Here is a 19,980-nt window from a genome sequence, read left to right on the forward strand (position 1 = left end):
TGTTGCTCGATTCCATGGCTACAAGCCTACAAAGTCATATTAAACTACTTCCTATGTTTAAAATGCACTATGATGAAAAGTATGTGATCTTCGACATTAACATTGTGCCCTGGTTGGACTGGACGGGCCTGTTTGTTCGGTTGTTCTGTGTGCATAAAGCCAGGTCTGGGAAATTTCAAGAATGACTCGTTTCCCCACAAACAAAACAAAAAACTGCATGTTTACTGTGTTACTATCTGCACAGCAATTTTTCCCTCTCTCATTGTTTTAGTACTGTTTTTTGAGTTTACTGCATAAGGACTCCTTGAGGAAGCTCTAAAATGCCAGTGGTTATGTGTTGTAAGAGTGCAGCAGATCATTCTAACTACTCTGTAGGTCCAATTGCAAATTTTTAATTCATAACTGGATTCAAAATACTTAAAAGCATGACCAAATTAAATTTAGAGAAAAAAGAAATAATGATTATAGTCAGGTTGGGGTCTTTGCATATTTTTCTTATGTTTCCTTTAATATATTTGAACCACATATAAATAATTTCCTGATCTCATCATTACTAGGTCATGAATAGATTTGACGCATAGCATACAGCCTGGAAGTGTTGTGTGTAGGAGGTGCTGTGTGTGGATATCCAGGGACATGTGACACTAATAATCTGAATTCCAAAGCTCACAGTCATCAGAAGCTGGGGGAAGAGCAACATTCAGCACAAAAACACATAAATAACACATAGGAGCTCCAGTGTTCTAGCACTTCACAAATATGGAAGAGGATTCACAGCTCTCTCAAGTATTTATTAAAGTTCCCAAATGTACTGGCAACATCGACTTACAACAGATAAATAAAAATGTGTAGCAAAGAATATTTTTGCATTATTATTGCGGTACCGTATTACCCAGTTTTTTTTTGTAAACTTGCCTGATTAAAGGGCCTCTGTGCTCTGAAAACTAGCAAATATAATATTTTTTTTTGGTTAGCCAATAAAGGTATCACTCCTATAATACTTTTGTCTTTTTTTGACACGAAAGTATTTAACAAGAGATAAATAAAGATTTCCAGCAATTTAAGCTCCTTCCATTCCATTTTTTTTTTTTTTTTTTTTTTTAAATACCAACACACAAAAGAGCACAAACATTAAAAAGAAAATGTTACTCTAGTTCTTCATTATGTTGGCGGGGTTGTGGCCAGATGGGCTCCTTTTTTCATATTTGGTGGTCCTGCCCTAAAATATCCTCCTTTTGTGACCGAGTTAGGGCCCTCCTCTCCTCCCTCTTTCCATGCCCTGTCCGGAAAGACCCATGGTCTTTTCTCCTCTGTTACCTTCTGATTGATGATGATAGACAGTCTGCGAAATTGGCTTCCCATGTCCTTGCAGCTGCGCGATGCCTAGTGGCTAAGTCTTGGAAACAAGTTGAACCCCCCACTATGGCGGCCCTGCGATCCTATGTCTGGTTTAATGCCCGGACGGAACAGATTAGATACCACCTGCATGATAAGGGTGATAAATTTCACCAGATATGGGCTCCTTGGCTTTACTTATAACCCCATACCTCTTGTACCAACTCCTTCCTCCTAAAAAGAACTCCCTGTAGTTATAGGTGGCCTGACTCTTTATGCGGGCTCCCTCCTCAGAGAATCTAAGTAGTAATCTCCTTTGAAACTTCTATTGCCCCTCTTCTATTTATCCATTTATTTTTAATATTGTTTTTAATTATTTGTTTCTCTTCTTAAAAAGGACAAGATGAGGATAAGGAATTGTGTGGATAAAGGGAAGTGTGTTCTCTTTTTCCTTCATTCTCGGTGGCGACCAGTACCCCCCACATTATATTGTTATAAAATGTTATAGTGTCTTGTGTATTCTGGATAACAATTGTATATGTGCCGGTCTGTTTATTGACAGCATCTGGCTATCTTGGATATTTGCTACTCAAATATTTTCAGCTTCATTGACAGATACCCATGATATGTACTGTTCTCTGTTTTTGTTTCTATTCCTACAAATGTATCATTTGTTGATTCTTATTTGTACATGATTGCTATTTCTCAAAATAAAGTAAAAAAAAAAAAAAAAAAAAACTTTAGCAAATTACTGCTTTAGTGTATTAATTTTGTATTATGCACACATACCACCTAATTAAGGACGTGTGACAAATAGACCATATTTAAAAAGAAAATGCTATTTTACGAGTCGCTGTCCTACTATGCTGGGAGTTGCAGTTCAACCACAGTTGGAAAGCTACAGGTTTATTACTCCTGCTGCTCAGCAGGAGTAATAAACCTGAAAAAATGGGAGAAATACTCATGGCATGGTCTACAGTCAGCAGTCCGTTTAAGATGTAAAGTTAGTCAACATTATAAATCGATAAATAGATATAATAAAAAACTAGGTGTGTCAAATGATGGTTCTGTTGTAACTGAAAAAAGAAAATAGAAAACATCAGTAGGAGCATAGATTTAGCAAGTGTAATAGTGTGAGGGTTGTGCGCTGTACCAACACATGTACACATGGAAATGCAAACATGAAAGCTTGAGCTAATCAATATATACAAGCTGAAGCGGTCATTAGACTGGAAATCTATGTGGTCAGGTCAGCGAGGTCTGCTCTTAGACCTTGGCTACACTTAAAATGGTGCTGATGGATCCCTGGCACTGCTGCATGAACTGTAATAGTCATATAAACTGCCTACACCTCTGGCACAAGACAGTCCTACAGAGATGCAGTGTGTGATGGATCTGCAGTTCATGCAAGCAGCTATGGCGCTAGTGTCAAGTTGTTACATGTGATATGATTGCTATCAATAGCACAAGAGTAGCACAGACCTTACTAGCCAAAGGGTTATTAGATAGGGGCACACTAATGAGTAACCTTTTGCTACTATGATTACGTTAAACAGGTTAACAAATCCAATTTTAATAGATTTTACTAAAAGATACAGTATCAGATCTTAAAAAAATTAAAATAATCAGTGCACACAAAAAAAAGGTGTTTTTTTTTTCCCATAAATTACAGACAGTTAAAGGTTAGTCCTGATCGACAGGTAACTGGGGAGGGGGGTGGGGGGGGGTTTGGATTTTATTTTCTAATACAATGCAGATCGATTAAATTTCCTTAACCACTTTCTTTGTCCACTGTTGCATTAAATGTGTCCAGGGAATACCCCCATTATGTAATGGTCGTGCCTTGTCCATGTGTTCTTTGTTTAAAAGGCCTAACACCAAAGCATGGACTGCTACCCTTTCATTTATCTGGAAGGTACCAATTTGTCATGGCTTATAACAGTCTGTTCCCTCCCATTACTTGTGAATACATCTTACACATGCTTGCAAGCATGTAATATAATTTAAGAAAGCAGCAAGCTTTACTGAACATTAAAATGGAGGTGGAGATAGTGTTAGCTGTGCAAAAAAGGTAAAAAGATGAATATATGTAGGACCAATCTTGCATCATCACATTTATGTGCATGCATTTAAATTTGCAAGTGTGTGGAGATTATAGAAACGCACATGAATGTGTGTATTATGCAAATTATACACATGTATGCGATACTGTGGCAAAACTATTGACACCCTAAAAAATAAAATGCAGCTCAGAATGATCTGGAATACAAACATAAAGAGCTACATGTCATAGGGAAAAAAATAAATTAATATCAATGATTTGAATATAATGTCAAAACAAATACGTTTAAATACCCAATATACAAATTTCTAATCTATTGGTTTCCCTATATCTAGTATTTCATGCAACCCCCTCTAGCACAGATAACAGTACAAAGCTTATAAAATATGTTAAAAGTTATCTTGGACCTTTCGTCCATAGATAAGTTTTCCACATGGTTTGTGTACTTGGGTCTACACTTAGCCACTGTCCTCTAATTCAGCCCACATATTGAGAATCCCTATTGTTGCTTTTGAGGTATGTTTGAGGTCACTGTCATGATTGTAGGTAGAGAAGTTGAACCCACCACAACGATTTTCAAGCCAGAATAAGAAAAACAGACGTTCACCTGAATTTTAGTAAGTAGGGATCTAACCTGAGCTAAAATCAAGCAGAGTCAAGTTTTGGCAGTTTTTAGAGTCATTACCTTTTTTTTTTTTTTTTTTTTTAATATAAAAATAAATTTTAATACAATCCACAAACCTTAAACAGCAATTTGATTCAGGGGCTATTAACCATTGTACGAACATTTTTGTTGACACTGAATAGGTAAAACTCGATTGAATGTCAAAGCGTTTTTGTTTTTTTGTTTTTATATAACACCCGATTTTTTGTCAGCTATGTGCTTTTCCCCCTGGTGATGGATAATGTGTTTTACCTGCTTTTAACACCCTGGTGCAACAGAAAGACTTAAAATGTTAATTATGTAGCCAGAATTTCATTGCATATTTCATCGTCTTTAATAAAACATAGGAAATCTAAGGATTTTAACACATTTTTTTGGAGGAGAGAGAAAAAAATAATAGTTACTCATATAACTCATCTGCTTGCATTAGAATAAAAGCTTGTAGTTTTCATATTTAGCTCTTATTTTATACTGCCTTATTTCAATCACCTTCAAGGGTGACAATAATTCTGGAGCCCGCTGTATACACACACATTTATAGTAGTAAATACACATACCAAGTCAGAAGATAAAACAGTAAATATGTCCCTGAACAGCAATGGTCTTGTTTTGACAGCCAATAACGGGGAGGACACAAATCGATAAGAGTGTAAGTTACCGTTTAACCTCCGTAGCCCTACACCCACACAATCCTCCACACTGTCAGTAAGAGAAAGGAACACAAGAGAGTTTCTGAGTCTCTAATTATTATCAGCAAGCTGACAGATCCTGGGATCGGACATCAAATATTTAACCACCAAACTGGATAAAAAATTATTAGTAAGGTAATGCAAATATTATTCTGTGCATTCAGAAGCTACTTCAACAAATGCATAATAGAATTTCTTACAAAGTAAATAAATGTCTTAAATGATGGGAGAATTATATTGTGTATAAACACTTCTGGTGCCGGCATGGTAGGAAAAGAGCGGTTTTATAAGGGTGGTTTCTTAGCCCACAAAAGAAACGTGGTCTCTGGTCTGTGTTGGGACTGCCTCACGCGATCTTACATTACACCATTCATATGAATGAAACATTTCGCAAGATTAGAGGTGCAGTAGAACTGAAAGCAAGACCAGAAGGTTCCATAAGTCTGCCAATTCATAAATTGGAAGAAAAAAAAAAAAAAAAAAAAAAGTTTAAAACCACAATTCATTCTACACATAAAATAATTTACTGGCCTGTCAAAACCACAGTAGAAATCTGAACCCAAAATGTTCCAATCTGGGAATTTACAACCCAAAATAAAAAAATAAATAGCAATTTCCCTCAACTGACACCAGAATATATGCCCCCTTCCTTTCTAAATAAATATTGTAGCATAGTAATATCTTTCCAACAAAGGGGGGTAGGAGAGGGGTTTGCTTTTTTAATATACCTCACTGTGGTGACAATTCAGAAATCTGCTGTCATGCACTGTCAAAATTATTTTGAAAGTAGTTAGAATATTTCTTAAACAAGATGTTTGCAACCTTATTCACAATGGTTAAAAGCTCCATAAAGCAATACAACATCCTGTTTCTACAACAGACATTTCTAAACTTACAATTCTGTTCAGATTTATAAATGGATGAACAATGTTACAGCACTATGCATAAATTTATGATAAAACACTAGAACCAGGAAGATGTGAAACCAGAGACTAGAATATTCATCATCTGTTTCAGTTAACCATCACTGCAGTTGTTTAAACAAGTCACACTTACTCCTCTTTCCTCTGCTGTGCCCTTTTCCCATTAGGTCATAAGCTATTATTAAAAAGGCTCTTCCCCCTATCTTTTATTTTCAAGTTTGCATTTGTTTGTCTACCTTATTTGTCCCTGTATTACATATGCCCCATTTTCTCCACCGTCAGGTGCTGAAGAGCCTTACAAATCAAATGAGAACAAGCAGGAATTCATTTGTGTTGTAAATCGGGAGAAGAAAGTCTTTGGGTAAAAGTGGCAACAGGCAAAACACACACACACACACACACACACACACACACACACACACACACAGAACATCTAGTAATTTACTTTCACGCTCCACCTACGCTCAGCTGTTAACCAATAAACTACCAGGACAGATGCAGGGTTGTTTATACTCTATTATACTCACAAGCACTGACAGGTGGATTGACCAAGACATAGATGATGCACTGTGACAAGCTAATGTCTTATAAACTGTTGCAAGTCATGTTTATTTGATAATAAAGGCCGAAAATCTGAGTCACCAAGCAACTTGGCAACCTGTGACGCTCTTGAAATCAGAGCTGGCGGTCATGTAAGAGAATGAGTTATTTCAAATGATTAAGGTTTATGAAACATGGCTCGAGCCCAAACCAAAGACGGGAAACAATCACCAGACAGGCAGGCAACATGCCAAACCATGATTCCTGGAGAGAACCAGCACATTAACATTTAAGTGTGATGCAGATCTATAAGAAATTACAAGATAATGCGTAACAGGCTAGTAGGAGATATATAATGCAGCAAACCAAACATTCTGCATGAACCTACTAAGAATACACACAATACAAAATATTGTATAACTGTTGCTTTGCCAAGTTCGCACTATTCTTTACAATACAGATAGCCCTTTTTATCTGGGAGGGGGGGGGGGGGGGGGGAGGTTTAACACGGATAATAAATAATGCCAAATACTTAAAAACCACGATTAAAACAACATATTTGCATTTGATCAATTTATCCATTCCGCCAAATTAACTCACGCTACAACTGCTGTTTCTACATAGATCTCTACCCCACAAAACACATTATGGTCCCTTGGCTATTAACCACCCTAAATGTTCCATCTTGCATTGATTAGAGACAAAAAAAAAAAAAAGATCAAGCTCTCCCATTGTTTCTGCAAGTGTCAGTCTACCACACATACACCCTGCTCTTTGCATCTCAGTCACAAAACCCCAGACAAGGCGTGTGGTAGGTGCAGCCAGCTGAGATCCTCTTTCTACATAGACATAAAAGGCTCTATTGGGAGGAAGACGGAAGAAAAAAAAAGGAATAACCTGTCCAGATGTGTGCACCTGTAACGTCTAGGTTTTTACCACACTACCACAAGCTATGATAACTGAGGTGATATACATAAGATTCCGTTACTTAAATACACTCTTCTGTAATATCTCCTTTAACAATTTAGCGCAAAAAATAATGTAGTCAAAGCATACCATTGAGCGGATTCTTATTTAATACTTACTTTTCTGCTGAACAAAGGTGTAATTATACGAAAGTCTAGCTATTTATATATCCTATTTATATTTCCCAAGTTTCCAAAGTTAGCAGATGAGACTATTCATCACAATAGTTAAATTGTAGCATGAAGTTTACTGTCAGGCACCAATCTAGTGTTGCACTCCCACCACTAACCAGGTAAATGGCCATCATTTTATATCAACCCAGCTTTAGGTGGAAGTTGTGGATCTAGAGAACGCATGCAGAGGAATTACAGGATAATTAACAATTTTGCTGCCTGTATTGTACTTGTGCACTGGCTTAGCTCACATAACAATGCTGCCTTGAGATACATATTATCTGCCTCAAAACAAATACACAAATACAATTTTAAAGGAAAAACAATATAAGCAACACTTATGTTTCCTCTAGATACCCTTTCAAACCCAGCATGTCTCCTAAGCGTCATAAATAACTACTATATGTGTTGGCACATACATGCAAATGTCACAACAACTATGCTACCCTTGGCAGTCCAATAGGCACAATGAGAGGCATTAAAATATAAATCATTTTTGCAAATTAAATCACTTGCCAGTTCACTAAAATAAAGTAGTGCCATTTGCTGGACATGTATACAACTTTTACAGGGCTTTTTATTTTTAATATAAATTGTTGCCCATTTTCAACAGCTCATTTTAGTTTTCCGTGCACATTGTTTTGTAAAGACACATTGTAGCACACTTTGATACCAGTTTTCATGCACAAAAAAAATAATATTTAATCTTGCACACATCTCTCTAATTTAACATTTTTTAAAGTAACCTTCTTCTAAACGCCACTCTCCACTTTGTTGTTTAACATTTAAATAATCATCAGATTTTCATGCTATGTTTTAAGAGTGTGTGTACAGAAACAATGCTGCCTAAATAAAATGCACAGCTGCCCCATAATGTTTCATGCCCAAATTGTCTCTTGCAAATGACTACAGAAATAGGCTCTCCTCAGAGCCTATTACTATATTCATATGCACACACACACACACTACACACTCCCCTCCAGCTACCCCCCCTCCCCTTGTGCCCACCCTGCACAGTCACACCCTGCTCCCTCCCCCACTACAGGAAGTGAGAAAAAAAAAACCCACAGAGAATCATTATCAGGGGAGGAGAGGGGAAGCACAGTGATATAAACAAGGATCTAGTCACGCAATACCTGCTGCTAGGCAGAATGACAGTGTGACAATGTACAGTTAAAATGCAAGACACAGCTTTAAAGAAAAAATGCAAACTTGACATTTATTGGACAGTGTAGTGTGGGCCCAATTCACCATCAATGTAATGTCTAAATGAGATGTTGCAAGATGTAAATTATAACCAAGAAGAAAAAAAGTTTGAAAGAGGCCTGAAAAACAAACACAACCACTCCTCTCCTAAAACAGGCATTTTAAAACTACAACCAAATGTAACAGCTGAACTTTAATTAACCACAGCGTTATAAAAGCCGTGTGCATATTTATCATCAGATCGAAACCAAACATCCAAAATGAATAGCAAACATATAAGATGTATTTGTATGAACAGACATTTAGTAAACCATATACATTTTCAGTAAATATACATAAATGACAGTCAGAATAAACCTATATTGCTTACATATTCTGTTTATGATACATAACACATTCTTATTTATATTTCATCTGCACTCGTTACCCTCGGCAAGTTGTCTCCGACAGTCTCATGCAAGACAAAAACAAATCTCTGTCACTTGAAAAATACATATACTGCCAGCAACAAACACAAACACAGAGCCCACCCCCTGCATTTTCAATGATGTAAATAGGACTCCAAATAATCATCCATCTATTTAATTCCGCAGCGCTGTACAGAGAACTCACTCACATCCGTCCCTGACCCATTGGAGCTTACAATCTAAATTTCCTAACATACACACACAGACTAGGGTCAAATTGATACCAGCCAAATGATGTACTAGTATGTTTTTGGAGTGTGGGAGAAAACACACAACTCCACACAGATAAGGCCATGGTCGGGAATTGAACTCACAACAACAGTGCTGTGAGGCAGTGGTGCTAACCACTAAGTCACCATGCTGCCCACTCCAAATGCATGATTACGGGAAAAATGCGCACAACTATAGCCATGGACTTTATGCACCAAGATATAGGTGTTAATGAACCCATTTAACTAGAATGTAGTTTCCAAAAGTTAAATAGTGCATAAAATATTGGTATAAGCTCAATCTCAAATGCAAACAGCAAGTAGCAGTGGCAGACAAAAGGAAAACTTAGTTAAAAGGAGAAGCAAAGCTGGTTGTTTGATGTCAAACTTGTTAAATATCACCTTGTGTATGAAATAAAAAAAAAAACCTAAGCACAAACACTCAAAACCTACCCAATCAAATTGTGGACTAATCTGATGAATAGATTCAAAAACATGGTCAGTAGATGTCAACAGATGGCCATGCACCCATGTGGCCAACAATTAATGGGCCCAACTCCTGAATAACTGGCTCTGTGCAATATGGCATTCCATGTCAGAGACCAACCTTGCACAGCTCCAACAGGTTGGCAGTGTGTGGGGCCAGGTGTTCCTACAAATCCATAGTAGAAGAAATAAGGAAAGAACACCCACTTATAGCATAGTGCAAAGAGCAAAGATGTGCAGTAACCCACAGCAATCAAACTAATAAATGATAAATACAGATTACAGCATGCTTACAACTTGCACTGTTAAACAAGCCCTAAAGCATACAGAAACTAAAACATACAGTAACATTCACTAGGCAACAACTAGTCAATAACATAGGTGTCTTATTCTTTTGAATAAGTTGCTTTAAATTATACATTATTCTAAAGGCAAATAAAGCCATTTATTATTTTCATAAAGGGGAGATGAAACTATAGCAAAAACGCATAACAAATGACTTAAATACATGTCATTTTTTTTTTTTAAACTGCACAACTGATTTAGAGAAAATTCAGTTTACATTTAACACACATAGCACTATCTAGAGCATGTTAGTGTTGCAGTATTCCTACATTGAATCTGATCTGGCATCATGAATGCATTTATTAATACAAAGTGTCACATAACATCATTCAGGCATTCACTTGATACAGTCACACACCTGCTTGAACTGCTCCTCGTATGTCCAATCCCCATGGTCCTGAATTTGATGTGCATTCTGGGGCAGTCCTGGACGCTCTGCTCCCCCCATTGGGCGCTGGGATGGTATGGCCTGTTGGGCAGGGTGCTTTGGGGGCAAGGCTGAACTTTTACCATGTCTGCTGGCCTCGCCCATATCAAGTCCCTCCTCCATATCTTCATAATCATCTTCCTCCTCAAAATCATCCTCATCCCATTTCCCCTTTCTAAAAACAATAAAAAAATAAAAATAAATAAAATATAGCAGTTTAGAAATAAGCAGATAGGCAAAGTTTAAGCCACTTGTTCAGTTATGTCACCCATTGGATACTGTGTTTATTGTACTGAATTCAGTATACTTTCTCTGTACAGGCACAACTGTATGAATTTTAAATATATATATATTAAAAACAAAGTCAAAGTGATGCAAAAGTTAGATATATTTAATTCAAACTTTAAAATATAAACCATACAGTGCCACAAGAAGCATTTCAAAGTAATGAGGTGGTGAAACAGTACCCCTTGGCAAGAGGTTATTCAACATGCTTGCTATTGCAGGTCTGATACCAGAATGTCTCTGTATTCACAACTGACATTTTAAAATCTAAAGTTGGCACAGACAGCGTGAACATGCAGCCACTTCAAAATGCTCCTATCTGTCTGAGGTTTCTAACCACTCTGACTGGCTGCCAACATTTGCAGGCCGGCTGTCAGCTTCTGGCACGCACTGAAGCACTAGGTCATACAAGGGGCACCAATACCTCTTCCAAATACAGCACATCAGAGACAAGTAAATGCAATTAATTTGTTTGAAGGGTCTCTATTCAAAGTACATTTACTACTATGTAATAGGAAAAACAAAAAAAACACAATAAAAATGTACTTTCCTCCAATGTTCCTGTCCACAGGAGCATCATGATTCCTCTAGCCCGTGGTGAACCTGTCAGGTGTTGTGGTTGCTACATAGCAACTCAACAAAAACTAAACTCACTTGGGGCATATTTTACAGGTCACATCACACCATTTAAATAAGTGTAAAGCCACCCAAACAGAATGCCACAACATGACAGTTTGATTTTTGGCAGGTGACTGCATTGTAACCACTGCATCTGTCAGCAGGGACTAAGATGAGTCTGGATGCTGCAGGAGGAAGAAGCATTGGTGCTACATGCATCATTACTTATTTTTTTAACCTGGTCTTCCCTGTACTAAATGCAAAATGTGCAATATGGGTGGCGATACCCTTTATATCTCTGAGAGCATAGTCATTTCAAATAAATTCATCTACCTCTACAGTAAGATGCAAATTCTAGCACAAGCTGGACATGGCACGTGACAAACAAGCAGTAGACAGGCTTCAGAGCTGGTTATTAAAAGGCACAGTTAAATGTGTTCACCACCTTGTAATAAATACAGCAGGACAAGGGTAACAGCTCAGTAGGGGTGACCCTGACCACTAAAAGAGTCAGTCAATCGAATAGTCAAAGAAAGCCAACAGTGCAAACAAGTTAAGTACAGCAACAAAACCAGAGAGCGATTAGACACAAAAAGGGAGAAGGAAGTGCATGTCTTCATTTGCATGCAGTCATTCAGGCCTTCAGCATAACATCAGGTAGAATATGTAACCAGTGTCTAAACAAGCACTCACAGATCATCCTCCTCCTCCGATCCCACGTCTTGGTAATGTTCACTTTCCCCATCCCTTTCTCTTTCATCCTCAGATGGCATGCTCTCCCCATCATCTTCCTCCTCCTCAGAAGCAGCTGGACTCGGTTGTTGGCTAAGGCCTGCAGCAGCAGCCCTCATGGCTGCCAGTGCAGCTGCCTGTGCACGCTGTATTTTCAGAGTCTCTGGCTCGGCATCTTCAGTACCATTAGCAGGGTATCCAACATGAGGAGCAGCACCCACAGAACCCTGCTGAACCTGCCTCGATTCCAGTTCCTGCTGCAACCGCGCCCGCTGCTGGCGCTGAAGAGTCTCCATCACCGCCTGCAGCTTCATTGCGCGATGAAGCGGGCGAGGGGGGCAACGTGCTGCCTCCTCCACCTTCTGAGCGAATTTAAACTTGCTGATAGAGACTTGTGGGGTACAGTAGTCCAGCAGTCTCACAGCAATAAGACCTCAGCTTGGGTACATCGGGGTATTCTGCATGGCAAAGTCTCTGTTCTCTTTTTAGGAAGTGCCAGAGCAAATACTGTCCTTTTCCAAGTTTGGCTGATGGTAAACCATGCCAATGCAGCTAGAATTCTGCAACAGCAGAAAAGAAAAATAATTAGGAGACCATTACATACACGTACTGGTTCAACCCACACCCCACTCAAAAAAAATAAAAATGCACAAGTGTATGCTAATCAAATTACCATTATCATGTTCATTTTTGTAGTATGTAAATTGAGCACAGTGACATATCAGGCACTTCAACCTAAGGCTTTTAAATTACACAGCACTGAAAGAGACTTAAAAATGTGTTAAACAAAATCACTCCCCCAACAAATAAATGATTGTAGAACGTAGTGAACTGGGTTGTTTTATCATTCCACGAATGCCAGAACAGCTCTGATTATTTATTTGAGGTTGTTCAATGTACACTGCCAATTCCTGGCAAAGTCAAGGACTTTAAAGGAGAGCCAAAAGGACTGATTTTTAATTAAACTATTTATACATCATAATTTTCTATAAAAATTGCATTTTCTCTTAGCATTCAGAGCAGAACAGCCTGCTCTGAAAGGCTTTACATCAGACCCTGGTCGGAAAATGCAACAAAGCTGATTTAAAGTTGGCTTGCTAGAAAAATAACAGTTTAATAGATGATGAAACAGCACCGTGAGTGCAAAAACTAAGAAACATTTACAAATGCACATATAACCAAGTCGATTACATATAGAATTGTATATCAGCATTTTTCACAGCATGGAACAGAATAATGCTGCCAATCAATGCTGTGGATCCATCTGTTAAGCATGCCTGATTGGCTAAGGGAGCAATTTCATGACAGATAAAAATGAGAAAAATACACTTATTTGATGGTTGTTAAACTGCCACACTGCAACTCAGACATGTGCACTTACATCTTTAGTTGAATAATGACCCCAAAACAAAGCATAGGAGGTCATTGTTCAACCTGAGATTCTGTCTTCTGGTTAATAATGTTATATAAAATGCCTTATTTCTGAAATATGTATTTTATCTGTGAATGGTTAAAAAAAATTAACATGAAGCTAAATTATACATACTTTTCATTGCAATTTTAAATCAATGGTTATTGCAGAAAAAAATAAACAAACAAAAAAAAAACCACAACAAAACTTCAGCAATATAAACAGATATTACTACAAGGGAAAGTTCACACCTAAACTCTGCAATGCGCTTTTTATCCATTAATGCCTGAAAAGCTCAAAATTAAGAATGGTTTCTTGTGGGTTCTTTCCCATTATAGCATTCACACATATAGGACACAGCTTGCCATCTTTATCATGCACTAAAACATGCCATTTGTACAATGGATTTTATTGGTAAAACCACTAAATTGCGCATTAGTTTTCATGCATTTACCTATTTTCTCAGTGCTTGTGTGTAAGAACCCTGAGACTCTTATAAAAATAATAATAATAAAAAAAATCTAAGATTTGCTGCAATAAGTACAAGGGGTAAGTTCTCCTAAACTGGTGAAACACAGACAGCTCATTCACCACCCCCATCCTGTTGGGAGTGGTCTTAATGTATTTCCTACAAAAAGGGCAGTAAAGCTGACAACTACACAGTGCAACAGAGCAATGGTGTTTCAACCCTTTCTCAGCAAAAGTACTTGATGGAATTGTGCACTATTAATATTATTGCTGCAATATTTCTGTGGCAGTAAAAAGATTATATATTAGTGATTTTTAAAGCAAAAGATCTACTAGGTCAGATGGAAAAAAATCCTGCCTCTAAAAACACTGACCCCCCTCCCACAAATATTAAAATGGAGTAGTAATGAGCAAACTTTAAATTGTATTTCATAGACTCTCAGAAACACAACAACCCACTCCCTGAATCTCTAGTTGCTCCACTGACCAGCAAAATAGATCCCAGCACTCAGTATATAAGTTGTAGCAACAAATATCTTTTTATTATTATTATTCCAGTATCTTGTTAGCCAGAAAAATCTATTTGATGTTAAATACTTTCCTGTGAAAAAAAAAGACAAAAGTATTATAGGAGTGATACCTTTATTGGCTATAAAAAAAAAATATTATATTTGCTAGTTTTCAAGCTTGAAAGCTAGCAAATATAATATTTTTTGGGTCAGCCAAAAAAGATATCACTCCTATAATACTTTTGTCTTTTTTTTTCACAGGAAAGTATTTAACATCACATAGTATATAAGTTGAAAAGGGATCACACACTTGTGTGTTCAGAGATTAAACAAATACATGATCTGGAGACTGAGTGGGGGGAGGGGATTTAATAGAGGGAGGGGTTGAACAGCCCCCTCCCCCATGGACATTAGCTCTTAATTATCTAAGCAGATAGACTGGATTAACTGACTGTGGGCTACAGTAGTCAGCATGATAGTGTGGAGCAGCCCAGGGCCATACAGAACTGTAAACACACAGAAAACTTGACAACCATTGCTTCTTAAAATCACACACAAAAAAACCAAACACATTTGCTTAATAAGTCACAGAGATAAACCAAACTTGGCTACATAAGTCATTTGTGTCAATAAACCACTTTGGACAGGATATCAAACGGTAGAGACCAGATAGTGATTTAATTTAAGACGACACACCAAGAAAATAAATATTAATTGCCACCAACTCACTTTAAAATATGATAAGAATAATCTCATCACATTAACTTTATTTTCGCCATATAAGCTAGAGAATAGCATAAACATGCTCCTGCGTGAAAGTTTATGTTTCCAGGAATACTTGTAAACAGCCAGCATGGTGTATATTGCCCGAGGTCAACCTAACTATTTAGCTGCACAGCATTGTTCCATGCAGCAAATGGATCATTCAATGGGTTAACACAGCAGCTGGAATCCCCTCTTCCCATAGCTACTGGATGCTTCCAGGGAGGAGGGGGGACACTCCCCAAAGTGTGCCTGTACACAGGGTCAGTGCTCCATTCTGGCACAAAGGGAGGTTTGTTTTGGACACGAGGCATAATCAATGGAAGACATTCTAGGAAAGTCGCACTTGGAGTGTACTTCTATTTGATACTCATTAATACAAGACTCTTGTTGCAATAATGTTGGGAAAATAGGTCATCGGCATGATCATATTTGATATCTATGGGGCCACACCAATAGCAGATCTGTATTTTAATACCAATCTAAAAAAGTATATAAAACCATGACATAGATACCCATACCGTTTAACTTATGATGTTAGACCCTGTAGGATTTTGATTTGTCATTGATTAATAGGTCTTAAATTGAAGCTAGGAGATCATTTGGACTCCAAATTAAAATGTACATTTCCTTATATTGCATCAATGCAAGATCAATTATTTATTCTACAATGTCACTTGTCATCTGGAGAGTAAAATTCACATTTTTGTAGTCTCAGTATTACAGACTTCCTGGACCATTTAATCTAATATGCTACTGAGACTTCCCAGGCTCTACATTTGGTAAAGGTCTTGCAAATACCTCAATATTTGCATGCATCAGCATAAATAGATACCGTTTTTCTTTAACAAATGCCTTCTTACTTTGTACATGTGACTTTCACACAAAATAGGCATTAGCTACAGTAGCTTGTAAGCTTGAGTGTAATCATTTTCGTTTAACAAGTATAAGTTTTAAATAATGTTTGTTGCTATTTTCTTATTTACTATATAGGCGGTTTTCTACAGGTTTATAACTAAACCAACATTATCCTTTTGAGGGAAATCTAGCAACAACATACATAAACATGCAAAGCATAATATGCTATAATGTGACAACCACGAGTAGTTGACCAATGATCCTATGGACAACAAGGATTTAGATACTAAACAGAAATTACAATATTAATCAAAAGGCTTAGTGGAACCATATACTCCAAAAACGAGCAGTAATAGGCCTCAGTAGGCCATTAGAATACATTAAAAACAGTTGATGCGGTCAACATCTAGAACACACAAACGCTCCAAACAAAAAACCCACTTAGATTGGTCTTCACTGACTTTCCTTTAAATTGATAGCCTACTAATTGTGTTACTAAACTAGTACCGTACAAATAATGCAGTAATACCATGGGACAAGATAAAAAAAACTGTTGTAAGATTCTACTTGTATGAAACGTGACATGATGTTACAAATTAACTATGTATATATTATTGCTCCACTAGTTTTGGGAGTATCAACAGTTGTAACACAAATAAACGAATCGTCTAATACCTCAGAACCTCACGGTACTCTTTATTTATCAATTGTTCTTAGTCAATCTAATATAAATATTCATACCCACCCTCGCCCTATTACACAGTGCCACTTTTCTCTCAGGACCAAGCACACCCTTCTCATCGCCCCGTATTGTCATACACCCAAACCACAGCCGAACTAACTCCTCTCCAGACACCCCTGGCCCGCACCCCCAACCACGTCATCTCTCTCAACACCCCTCCCCCATGCCAGCTAATAAAATAGACTGATTGGGGTTTTCAGCCTCCCAACATGGAATGATTACCCGGCAGTAAGCTCCCATGCCCCCCAAGTCCGGCTGAGGCTCTGTGTACCCCAGTCCCATCGCGCTTACCCCAACTGTCTCCGCTGCTTTTTCTCGGAGGAGAAACTTGGGATCTGAGCAAGAGGCAGGGCCAACATGCGAAGGGGTACCTGATTGGCCACAATCCAGGGAGAGTCGGCAAACGTCCAACCTCGTTATACGAGAGAGGTGGCTGCACAGGAGAACTAAAAAGGGAGCGTCTGTAAACGCATAAAGAAAGGGACAGTCTGCAATTGAACATCCTCAGTAGCTAGCGGAGGGCTTTGCAAATGGATAACTAATTATTAAATAAGGGTAAGTCTACAAACTACCCGCCGCGCTGGGCAAAGCGATACTGTATTGTAATCATTACAAGGGACAGTCTGCAAATCGCTGAACTAGTCGTTAGATTCCCATATGACACAGTTGGCAAGACGTAGGTACAATGTTTAGAGACATTTTGCTGCTGGACAGATGCGTCTTAATCACGATGACATCAATATCGGCAACACCACCCTTTAAAATGAAGTTCACTTAAAATGGTAACTGAACGTTTTTTAGGTTACAAAACTCAGGGAATAAACACATGGTGAGATAACGTAGTCTTTGCAGTATGACAAATTCTTAATAGAAAAACGGGCACAAGTTTTTTTTTTAAAACTTTTTATTAGAAACATCTTTTTCCAATAGAAAATGCATTACAGAATCTCGAGAGGGCACAAGTTTTTTTAATTTGTCACTGAACAGATTTAAAACCTACTACTGTCCCTGTAAATTAGGGGCAGTTGACAACAGTATTTGGAATAATATTTCTGTTAAAAAAAATACATTAAGCCGTGTGCATATATAGAAGCATGAAACGATAAGGATGGCTAGTAATATGGTATACTATAAAATATCATAGCTGCTTTCCAAGGACAGTCTAAGGTTTTGAAGATTTGTCTGCATGGTTTTGATATTTTGTATTCTGAATGCAATGCTCATAATTCATTGTTATTACCAAGGCTTTATATATTGATGTTAAGTGAACATGATCATTAAAATGCTAATACATGTCATTATAATCAAGTTAAGTAGACATATCAAGATAGGGATTGTAGTCCCGAAATGTATTTTGGCAGCTACGTATTTGTCATCATTTACAAGTTTCAATTTGGAACAAAATAAGTTGCTTGCATGATATGCTCACCATATCTAATTGTAGTCTATGTTCACCAATTATTATGCATTCCATTGATTAACGAACACTTGCTCCAGGCGCGGGCTGGGAGAGGCGTGGCCGGGGGGCACACAGGCGGTCGCATCACATGAAAAGGGATGCGGCCGCGTCATTGATGACGCGGCCGTATCCCCTGTCATGTGATGCGGCCGCCTGTGCGCTGACACGGCCGCATCTGATGTCATCAGATGCGGCCGCGGGGAAAAGCATAGTATTTTGCAGCCGGGGGGCGGCCAGCCCGGCCTAACCCCGGCCCTAATAGCCACCTGACCGAGCTGCCCGGGGGGGCGATGCCCCCCGGGCCAGCCCGCCCCTGCTTGCAAAACATGTGACAGAAACAGACATGTCAACATCATTCAATAAATGAGGGAGACATTTCGTTTAGTATTGACCATCTACTTTTTGACTGAAGTAACCTAAACTCAGTTAATACATTAATATCAACTATGCCCGTTACATTAGATCAGTGTTTCCCAACCCTAGTCCTCAAGTACCCCTAACAGTGCATGTTTTATATATCTCCTTGCTGGAGCACAGGTGTACTCATTACTGACTGACACATTGTAACAGATCTACAGGTGGTATAATTATATCACTGGCCACCTGGAAAACCTACACTGTTAGGGGTACTTGAGGTCTAGGTTTGGGAAACACTGCATTAGATAATTAATGGAGTTTAGATGAATTTAGTCAAAATGTCTCCCTCGTGAAATGTCATGTTGGCAAGTCTATCCAAGTGACATCACTGCTCACCAACTATAAGTGATGACATCACTGTTCAAAAGAAAAATATATAAGTAGAGATGTTCACTAACCCCAAATTTTGGTTTTGGATCTGGATTAAATACGTGTTTTTGTTTTGGCAAACCGCCCTCGCGTGTTTTGGTTTTGGATCCCAATTTTTGTTCTAAAATCCCGATATTTTTTTTATTTTTTTTTAGCTAAAATCACATAATTTGGCTCTTTTTTTATCCCTACATTATTATTAACCTCAATAACATTAATTTTCAATCATTTCCAGTCAATTTTTGTCAAGTGATTAGAGCACTGCTACCCCTCCTGTTTCTGTATGAGCAATGGCACTGAGCAATGTCACTGGAGAGTGACAAGAACACTGCTACCCCTGTTTCTTTGTGAGCAATGGCGCTGGATCTCCTGGAGAGGGAGGTACTTATGGAATCCAAAACCTGCGAGATCCGACAACGCAACGATGACGTTTTGCCTCAATTCAGATCCGAGGAAGCGCAAAAGTAACGAGCCAGCTCGCGAGCCTACTCGGATCCCCTAAGTACAAGTGGGCTCGGTTTTCAGAAAACCGAGCCTGAGCATCTCTATATATAAGGATATATTACCTATATAAGGGGTTGTACCTATATTCTTGTTGCATGTGTTTATAAAATTGTATATTTTATTTTAGTCTAAGGAGACTGAATTTTAAAATGAACAGCAAGGACATATTATGCATACATGCCAACTTTCAAAACTGCTCGCAGTCATGTGACAGGGGGTAGAAGGGTGCGTGGTGATGTCGTTGCATTATCATAGCCCCACCCCCACTATAAAATGCCGAAATTTGCGGCATTGAAAAGTGGGGATGGGGCTTAATGACATGTTTAAGCCCCGCCCCCACCATTCAATGCTGTG

General features: G+C 38.2%; 1 protein-coding gene across 2 annotated transcripts in view; it reads right to left on the bottom strand.

Annotated features, from left to right (window-relative positions):
• ARID3A (AT-rich interaction domain 3A) overlaps positions 1-17,397 on the bottom strand; it is a 46,849-nt gene extending 29,452 nt beyond the window's left edge. The window contains exons 1-3 of one of the 2 annotated variants that reach the window (XM_075205974.1): positions 17,169-17,397; positions 12,089-12,687; positions 10,424-10,667 (exon numbers count right to left, since the gene is read on the bottom strand). In XM_075205974.1, coding sequence (XP_075062075.1) covers positions 10,424-10,667; positions 12,089-12,441 — 597 coding nt within the window. In that variant the 5' untranslated portion in view covers positions 12,442-12,687; positions 17,169-17,397. Of the gene's footprint in view, positions 1-10,423; positions 10,668-12,088; positions 12,688-16,880; positions 16,988-17,168 lie in introns of those variants that run through there. The other variant, XM_075205977.1, reaches the window with a different exon arrangement.
• Positions 17,398-19,980: the final 2,583 nt, after the last annotated feature.

Source organism: Mixophyes fleayi, chromosome 1, assembly GCF_038048845.1.
Source record: "Mixophyes fleayi isolate aMixFle1 chromosome 1, aMixFle1.hap1, whole genome shotgun sequence".
Lineage (NCBI taxonomy): Eukaryota > Metazoa > Chordata > Amphibia > Anura > Limnodynastidae > Mixophyes > Mixophyes fleayi.